Source organism: Protomyctophum bolini, assembly GCF_963924005.1.
Source record: "Protomyctophum bolini genome assembly, chromosome: 2".
Classification (NCBI taxonomy): domain Eukaryota; kingdom Metazoa; phylum Chordata; class Actinopteri; order Myctophiformes; family Myctophidae; genus Protomyctophum; species Protomyctophum bolini.
This window is the reverse complement of record NC_137863.1, coordinates 1845943-1856119: the sequence shown is the minus strand read 5'-3', so window position 1 is coordinate 1856119 and position 10177 is coordinate 1845943. Positions and strand designations below refer to the sequence as shown.

The 10177-nt window shown below is 45.6% G+C and overlaps 1 protein-coding gene across 1 annotated transcript in view; it reads left to right on the top strand.

The window, feature by feature from the left end:
* Positions 1 to 10177, top strand: part of LOC308334975 (mitogen-activated protein kinase 14A-like) — a 36448-nt gene that overhangs the window by 5642 nt on the left and 20629 nt on the right. The window contains exon 2 of the mRNA XM_080791887.1: positions 7952 to 8081. Within this exon, the coding sequence (XP_080648013.1) occupies positions 7952 to 8081 (130 nt within the window). The remainder of the gene's footprint in view (positions 1 to 7951; positions 8082 to 10177) is intronic.

Here is a 10177-nt window from a genome sequence, read left to right as displayed (position 1 = left end):
TTTGTAGAATTACAGTACATTTCAAGCACAAACTCAATACAAAGACTGTGTTAACTGTGAGTGGACGACCCAATTAAGTGTTACACTTGTTTACAACAGGGTCCACATTGTTCAATTCATCACAACCATTTAGAGACGTACAAATAGACACTTCTATGTAGTTAAAGAACAGAACAGGAATTCATCATATAGGAAGAAAAAGGGGAAAAGATACATATACAGTGAGGGGAAAAGGTGGAGGGGGGCGGTGGGGGGGATTCAGATTTTACGGGGACCAGTTTCGAATTGCAGCCGTCCGTATAGGTGCCCTTTGAGAGCGGTTTTGAAGGAGTCAAGGGATTCACATGTCTTAATGACTGTTGGTAGGGCGTTCCACATTTTGGTGGCATAGGAGCGAAGATAAGTTAGTCCCTTGTTTGTGCCGAATCTGGATCTGCTACAGTGGTGATTAGTGAAAGCATGAACAGGTATAGTCTCCAGATGAGAGGACGGCACAGTTTTAAACAAAATAATGAAAAGATGTTATTGAACGGATATGGACATGTAGATTGTTCCAGTCACAATAAGGAGCTTTGAACATAAATTATTTTTTTGCCAACTGATGTGGGTTTATTGAAGTAAACCTGTGAGGCAATGTCTTAATTTCATGTGTAGCAGTGTATGGTATCATAAAGCTGGTCCAGGCACATGCCACATATAGGCTCTGCTCTATACATAAATTATGTTGTTATTATTATATTAATGCATCACATCGATTTCTCTTACTATAGTTATGGCCCTCACTCACAGACATGATAATATAGGCCATTTAACATGCATTTTCTTTGCTGTGTTGTTTAACCCATTCTGGGTGGGAACCCATTGTGGTGTTAGCACTATAAGTCTGCTTGTAAGTCTGCTATTTTTGAAAAATCGAAGAACGACTGACATTTTTTTTTAATCTGATCTCAGGTCAGAATGGGTTCATCAGACCAGTGTGTGTGTGTCCAGTGGAAACCTCGTATGAATCTGATCTCAGGTCAGAATGGGTTAATCAGACCAGTATGTGTGTGTCCAGTGGAAACCTCGTATGAATCTGATCTCAGGTCAGAATGGGTTAATCAGACCAGTGTGTGTCCAGTGGAAAGTAACCTCGTATGAATCTGATCTCAGGTCAGAATGGGTTAAGGTTATTGTACTGACGGTGTGACGGTATACTGTGGCGGTGCGTTGACGGCTTGACGCGCTCTGTGTTGATCTCATGCGCTTACCGTACGTCTTACCGTACGTCAACGAGAGGCTTACCGTACTTCTTACCGTACGTCTTACCGTACGTCTTACCGTACGTCAACGAGAGGCTCCAGGGTTAAACCTGCAATCCAGCGTGACTTGCACCAGTTGTTGCTTTTAAGCACTAAACTATAGGGTCTAATGATGTTGACTTAAGTACTTGTTTTCAGAGCTTTGGGCTACATATTACATACGCACCGTGGCACATATTATCCCATTCTGACCTGAGATCAGATTCATACGAGGTTTCCACTGGACACACACTGGTCTGATGAACCCATTCTGACCTGAGATCAGATTCTAAAAATGTCAGTCGTTCTTCGAATTTTTCAAAAATAGCAGACCTACAAGCTCATATCGCGCCACTCGGTGGCGCGATATGAGCTTGTAGATCTGCTATTTTTCAATAGGTAAAGCATAACATGATGCTAACACCAAAATGGGTGCCCGGTCAGAATGGGTTAGTCCATGAGCCAGATCTCCAACATTGAAACATTAATTATGAATTGAATGTAGCAAAACCATACCTATATTAGATTGTTATCACCATTAAACTTTCCCAATTGAGTACTTACACGAATACAATGATTTATTTTATTAGAAAATTTTACATTTTTTAATATGCAAATAAGGCATTATGTAGGAAAATATGCAAAATAATAAACGCTACTACTGTGGAAGGGTTAACATGTATTAATCTACTTGTATTGATCTTATAAACAATTTAATATAGGGTATAGTTTGCCCACCAATTTTGGAGCTCTGGCTCATGGACTAAAAACCAAAAAGAACTGAACCGGTTCCCACTGGGAACCAACCGTTGGAAAAGGGGTCAATGTGAAACTGAACATTACAAAGACACACTGCACAGCTGCTTCCATTAATGGACTGTCTTCAAGCTCCTTGGAGGTGTGTCTATGTGTGTAGCATCTTATACTACTTATCTGTGTTGCCTTAATGCTGTCATAATTGTTTTGTGTTTGATGTGATGCCTCGGAAAACATTCAGACTCTAATGAAGGAAATGTGTAATTGTATAGTTGGTCTTTCTAACTCATGGTTCATGCTTTACCTGGGCTGAGTAGATTGGTCCAATTACTAGTCATTGTGGGTGGGGTCTCACCTGGTATATATAAGGGAGGCTTGTGGAAATGTTTGGGAGGAGAATCCTGAGTGGAAAATGTTCTGTTTTGTTTGAGACTAACACAGGAGACAACTCCAGGGGAGAGCTGGCAGGGCCTTCCAGGAAGGCATAGCCTGGTTTCAGTTTCTTAAGTTCTTGGTTTGTTGTTTTCCCTTAGTTTAGTTGTCTAAGTGTTCATTTCTTACTTTCTGTTATTTGAAAGTGTATTGTTGTTAAGTCGTTATTCTGGAAGTATTATTTTTGCCTGCACAGTCAAATCCAGCATGGTGTCGTTATTCACTCTGTGTTTTGAGGTAAATAAAATTCCAAAAAAGATCTACATTCTTGGAGCCTTGGCCGTTCGGGCAACTTTACAACCATGATTTGTAACCAAGCACTGATCGTACTTTACATTGCAGAGATGTCCATGCTTTGGTTGCTTTAGGGCAGTGGTTGTCACCGGAGTGGTGGTCACCTCACCACCGGAGCGGTGGTGAGCTCACCACCGGAGTGGTGGTCAGCTCACCACCGGAGCGGTGGTCCCCTCACCACCGGAGCGGTGGTCAGCTCACCACCGGAGCGGTGGTGAGCTCACCACCGGAGCGGTGGTCCCCTCACCACCGGAGCGGTGGTCAGCTCACCACCGGAGCGGTGGTCAGCTCACCACCGGAGCGGTGGTCAGCTCACCACCGGAGCGGTGGTCAGCTCACCACCGGAGCGGTGGTGAGCTCACCACGGGAGCGGTGGTGAGCTCACCACGGGAGCGGTGGTCACCGTCCACCGGAGCGGTGGTCACCTCACCACCGGAGCGGTGGTCAGCTCACCACCGGAGCGGTGGTCACCTCACCACCGGAGCGGTGGTCAGCTCACCACCGGAGCGGTGGTCACCTCACCACCAAAAATCCAGTCAACTCTCCATCATCATTTAACAACTCTCCGTCATTTAGCTTGGGACCACCTGGGACCGCCTCAAGGACCCCTGGTGGTCCCCGGACCGCTGGTTGGTTACTTGAAAACCACAGCTTGAGGGAAAACCCTGCCCAGACTGTACCCAATTAACACAAGCATGTGCTGCTGATTCTCTTGATATCGCAACGGCATGAGAACATGATGCAACTTAACTTTATATCTGTGCTGCTGAGGAATGCAGGGCAGGAATGAAGAAATGATTGTTTCAACTCGTGCAGGAAATATTAAGCCTTCTAAAAGATTATGTTTCTCCACGTTGTATCCTTTTGATAGTGGCGTGACAAATAATATGTATGTATTTTAGATGTATTCAAAGAGGTAAAAGGCATGTCATGGCAGCATGTATTAGATTGTATCAAATACAATAAGTTTCTTTAACCCATTCTGACCTGAGATCAGATTCATACGAGGTTTCCACTGGACACACTACTGGTCTGATGAACCCATTCTGACCTGAGATCAGATTCTAAAAAATGTCAGTCGTTCTTCGATTTTTCAAAAAATAGCAGACCTACAAGCTCGTAGCTATGAGCTTGTAGATCTGCTATTTTTAAATAGCTAAAGCACGACATGACGCTAACACCAAAATGGGTTCCTGTTCAGAATGGGTTAAAGGGACATTTCACTGCTGTTAACTCAATGGTAATAGTATTTGTTAGTACAATTTGAAATGTGCACCCCCCTATGGACAGAAGAATAATGAAGTCTGGGTGTTTAGAGTTGACTATAGGATTTGACTGGATTGCTGAATTCCTACAATACCCATGATGCTTTAGTGCACTTCCCCTCCTTGTGGAGAGGGAGGGAGGCTGTGACTTTGTAGTCTAGGGACTAGGAAGAAGGATTAAAGGAAGTGAGACCACATTTTCATTACAGGTTTTTTTTTGTCATGAACATGGCGTCATAAAAAGGGGAAAAAAAGGGTGATGTGTCCCTTTAACAGTACGAACCAGCTCACCTCTACTGTTGTGAGCTGTATGCTGCTGTTGGAATGTAAATGTGCTGTTCAACAAAGCGTGAGAAAGGAGCGCTCCATTTACTGCTCAGTAAAGTGTCTTAAAGCACAGAAGCCTTAATGCCTTGTAGAGTAGAGTAGAGAGTATAGTTTATTTATACAGTACAGTACAGTACAGTACAGTACAGTACAGTACAGTACAGTACAGTACAGTAGGTGTCTGTAACGTAGCCTCTACACTCTACAGTATGCTCGACCTGTCCTTTCAGTCAGAACTACATGATGCCAGCTCCCTGTGTACAGTAGCTGTCTGTCTGTCTGTATGTAGCCTCTATAGTACAGTATATGTTCAACCTGTCCTTTCAGTCAGAACTACATGATGCCAGCTCCCTGTGTACAGTAGCTGTCTGTCTGTCTGTAGCCTCTATAGTACAGTTACAGTATATGCTCAACCTGTCCTGTCAGTCAGATCAGAACATAATGCCAGCTCCCTGTGTACAGTAGCTGTCTGTCTGTCTGTAGCCTCTATAGTACAGTTACAGTATATGCTCAACCTGTCCTTTCAGTCAGAACAGAACTACATGATGCCAGAGCTCTCCCAAAGCCACGTTTTACAGCCCACACTTTTATGGTCCCATCATGTTTCTGCACTTCAATTCTAACAAATTGGAGTGCTGCGTGCGTGCGTGCATGCGTGAGTGCGTGCGTGCGTGCATGCGTGCGTGCGTGCATGCGTGCGTGCGTGCGTGCGTGCGTGCGTGCATGCATGCATGCGTTTGTCCAGAGTAGACATGTCCCATGTTTATACTGCAGATTAACAGCCGACAGTGCTACATAGTGTGTGTGTGTTGTTTGTTTCTGTATGGGTTCTCTGAGATTGTGTGTGTGTGTGTGTGTGCGTGCGTGCGCGCAGTATGTACGTTTATAGAAGGAAAAGTTGTATTCGTGTTTGTTTGCTCCATTTTGCGAGGTTGCACAATGAAACTGGGCGTGGGGCATCCTGATGGTGTTCTGGTGAGGATCCATATTATATTTCACTTGTGCTTTGGTTTGTCTCTAACACAAAGGTGTCTCTAGAGAGAGAGACGTCCCCCAGCCCTACCACCACCACCACCATGCATACTTAGTTTAGACTAGTCATTGGTTAGACACGGGTTAAGGTTAGGTTTAGGTGTGCTGCCCCGTGGGAGGTTAGGTTTAGACTAGTCATTGGTTAGACATGGGTTAAGGTTAGGTTTAGGTGTGCTGCCCCGTGGGAGGTTATAGGTTTAGGGTGAGGGTTTGAGATAGGTTGTAGTTGTATAGGACTAATGACTGGTCTAACCAATGACTAGTCTAAACCAAAAACTGTCTAAAATAAGTACTGCACCACCACCACCAGAATAAATACGTATTTCTTCATCTGATTTCTTTGTTGTTGTTATAAAATCACTGTATATCTGCTGTTGGCATGCAGCCATTAGTTATTGACCTGGAAGGAATGTTGGGCTGGTTTATCATCTTAACCGCCCGGGCCTGTGTTCTCCTACGCAGAGACAGGAAACCCAGTGATGTCAGACAGCCCCCACCGCTGGGAGCATGGGGCCCATCTGCCCTGTCTCTGTACATTATATACTGGTGTCTGGGTGGTGGGATCTATCTAGGCCAGTGATTGGCTGGGTAGGATCTATCTAGGCCAGTGATTGGCTGGGTATAGGATCTATCTAGGCCAGTGATTGGCTGGGTATAGGATCTATCTAGGTCAGTGATTGGCTGGGTAACTCAGCGTCAGTGCCAGTCAATGCACGGACACTAAGTTATTATTAGGCAAATTATAGTTGTTTAAAATGAAATACTCGTAAATTCATCACACAGACACGCACATACAGTAATGTAGACGTTTATTTAAAAATATATATTTATATACTCCGCGATGTTAACGATATTGGGTTCAAATATTGCGGTATAAACGGTAATATGGGTATATTGCCCAAGCCTAGTTGTCACACGCCTCTAAATCAAGGAAGCGTGCGTGACTGTTTTAAATCAGAGAATACCAGAGCACTCACGGAAGTGTCCTTAAAGACACTGTGTTGTTTTATCATAGGTATGGCATGCTGCAGAGCAGAAAGCACAACAATGTACGTGTTTCGGCGTTCTTTGTTTGGTTTCGTCTGGTTCATTGGTCAATGTGGGCATTTCCCCCAGTATAATTTGTCACTGTTTCCTTGTTCCTTCTATTTCTTACTTTCTCACAAGGCCATGTTATGCTAAATCTGAGCCATAGTTAACCCATTCTGACCTGAGATCAGATTCATACGAGGTTTCCACTGGACAACACACTGGTCTGATTAACCCCATTCTGACCTGAGATCAGATTCTAAAAATGTCAGTCGTTCATCGATTTTTCAAAAATAGCAGACCTACAAGCTCATAGCGCGCCACTCGGTGGCGCGCTATGAGCTTGTAGGTCTGCTATTTTTCAATAGCTAAAGCATAACATGATGCCAACACCGAAATGCGTTCCCGTTCAGAATGGGTTAAACCAAATCAGTCCAGACATATCAGTCAGAATTACAATATTTTTGTATTAGTTATTTATACATTCTCCTAATCCAAACAGTGTTGTGCTGCACAGTAAACAGCTGATAGCGGTTAAAATAAACAATAACAATATGATACATAGATAGATAGATTCTTTATTTTTGTGTCATGCACCCAAGGCACCATGGACTTATAGGACACACCATACAAATCATTGCTTCAATATTGCATTGTGTACAAGAAACAGTTTTTTTTATTTTTTAACTCAAATCTTTGCTTCCGAGGTCGTCCCTGGAACAACATATTTTCAGATGGGGGTCCGCAGCCAAATACAGATAATTCTGGGGGTCCTTGACATGAAACATAAATGTTGACGTCAGGCCTAAATGGGTTAAAGGTCACACAATTGATAATGTGATATGAGACTCGCCGCAACACAGCAGACCCCTTTTATCTGTCTGTGACGACTTCTGTGATTTTGCTGTGACTCTCTGTCTCTCTCTCTGTGTCTCTCTCTGTCTCTCTCTATCTCTCTGTCTCTCTCTCTCTCTCTCTCTCTCTGTCTCTCTCTATCTCTCTGTCTCTCTCTCTCTCTCTCTCTCTCTCTCTCTCTCTCTCTCTCCTGTCTCTGTCTGTGTCTGTGTCAGTTCTGTCTGTGTCTGCCTGTTTCTATTGAGTCTGTACATGGTCAACATCTTCCTCAGTGTTGGATCAGTAACAGTGGTCAGGTAGTTTGCCACTGTGTATTCTCGGTGGAGGGCCAAATAGCATTCTGATTTACTTTGGGTTTTCGTTGTGTTTTTCCAATATGTGATATAATGGTCTTGTTGCATTTTGATAATGTGGTTAGTGGAGGTTGTTTTAGTCAGGGGTCCTGACTCCTACTCATGTTCTCCTCTTGGCATTTTAAGGCCTGGTGATGGTAGGAGGTGGTGGTCACTATTTCGAAGGTGCTTATGGAATTTGAATGCTCTTTTCTGGATGTTAATTATAGGAGAGGGAATTGGCCAAGTTCCGCTCTGCATGCATTATTTGGAGTTTTTCTTTGAGTTTTTAATATATATTACAAAATTCTCTGTCTCTCTCTCTCTCTCTCTCTCTCTCTCTCTGTAGTTCTGTGTATGACGTCCAGACGGGTCTGAAGCTGGCGGTGAAGAAGCTGTCCAGGCCGTTCCAGTCCATCATCCACGCCAAGAGGACGTACCGCGAGCTGCGTCTGCTCAAACACATGAAGCACGAGAACGTGAGTCACCCCGTCTGCGTCTGCTCAAACACATGAGAACGTAAGTGAGGGGGCACGGTGGCACAGTTGGTAGTGCTGTCGCCTCACAGCTAGAAGGTCCTGGGTTCGATTCCCGCTCGGGACGCTGTGGGTGCTGGCGGCGTGTTTCCTCCTCCGCGTCATCAGTGCCCATACGGGGTTGGCGAAAGGGCCTTTCTGTGTGGAGTTTGCATGTTCTCCCCGTGTCCTCTAGGGTAGGTACCCTCACAAAAAACATGCAGTAATCCTGGTCTCTAAACTGCCTCCCCCTGGCCAGCCGGGGCGCCTGATGGAGGGGAAAGGAACTGGTCTCTATACTGCCTCCCCCTGGCCAGCCGGGGCGCCTGATGGAGGGGAATAACGTGTTCCTTCCACGCGCTACGCTACGTCCAACCAGGGAAACTCCCCCCTGTCAGGTGTAAAGGAGCAACTTGGACACTCGGGCATGAAGGAAGCATGAGTTCAAGTCCGTTGCTCTCCCCTTGTCCCCCATATATGGGGACTAGGTTGGTCTCCCCTTGTCCCCCATATATGGGGACTAGGTTGGTCTCCCCTTGTCCCCCATATATGGGGACTAGGTTGGTCTCCCCTTGTCCCCCATATATGGGGACTAGGTTGCTCTCCCCTTGTCCCCCATATAAGGGGACTAGGTTGGTCTCCCCTTGTCCCCCATATATGGGGACTAGGTTGGTCTCCCTTGTCCCCCATATATGGGGACTAGGTTGCTCTCCCCTTGTCCCCCATATATGGGGACTAGGTTGGTCTCCCCTTGTCCCCCATATATGGGGACTAGGTTGGTGGAGGGTGTGTAGAGCCTGCAGGATTACATTAGATGATTGACACAGGGGTGAAAAATGGGTTACAAAATTGTGGGATAAAAATTATATTTAAAAAAAAGAACGTAAGTGAAAGTAAAAAGTGGCAGCACATTATTGGAAATCTTGGAAACTAAACACAATATAAAACAATGGGAGAATAAAGGGGTGGCACCGAGAAATTGTCTTATGTTGAGGACCAAATCTTATCCAACGACTTGAGTCCGAGAAGTAAAATGTCATCAAACTGTGGTCCGGTCAAAAAACCCACTTTGTTAAACGGTTGTTGATGCTACATTGCTACGTCAACACATGTTGCGTGGTGACTTCCTACTGCTGGCGCTCACGTTGTTATGGTGTCCGTGTCTGTGTTGGCTCTGAGATAATGGCTCTGTTTTCTGCAGAAAACATTAACCGGGTGGGTTGGTGTGTGTGTGTGTGTGTGGGGGGGGGGGGGGGGGGGGATGTCGCTAAGGGTTTTTGCTAAAGCAATTAACAGGAAGCTCTTGACTTAAGGGTTGTTCCGCCCCAACGGTGAATTCCTTCCAGGTCACTGCAGGGCAAAAGGAACGTTGTTGTTATGTTTTCCGTGTTTTACACCAAACGCACCGAGACGAGATCATTCACTGAGCTGGGCCCAGGTGTGTGAGGCATACGGACGCACGCACACACGGACGCACGCAGGACGCACGGACGCACGCACGCAGGACGCACGCACAGTGGGGATTCTCAGGAACTCTGGTTAACCTACATTAGAGGGGTTTCCCCGGTGGGGGTTCAAAGGTCAAAGGTCAAAGTGCTGGACCTTGCTGCTCTGACTGAGCCATCCACGAGGAATTCCAGATATGTTGTATGGCTGCAGCGCTGAGCAACGTATTCATTTCGACGTCAGGGGTCCCTGGCTGGAACAACACATTTTCAGATGGGGGGGTCGGCGGCCAATTACATATATATTTGGGGGTCCTTGACATGAAAATGTATTAGTTTTCATGTATTAACGATACAGAGAGATGCTCTGGTGTTTATTTGTTGGTTCTGTGAGATGTATTCGTGGTCTGTTGCCGGGGGCACTCTGTGGGGGTTTTGGATTTTTGGGAAGGCTGAAAGGACCAATCAGCAGTTTTTTGTCTTGGCACCCGGTTCCCACCAAGTGTGTGTGTGTGTGTGTGTGTGTGTGTGTGTGTGTGTGTGTGTGTGTGTGTGCGCGTGTGTGCGTGACTGCGTGTGTGTGTGCCCGTCCTGCGTGGGCAGGTTGCTGGCTGT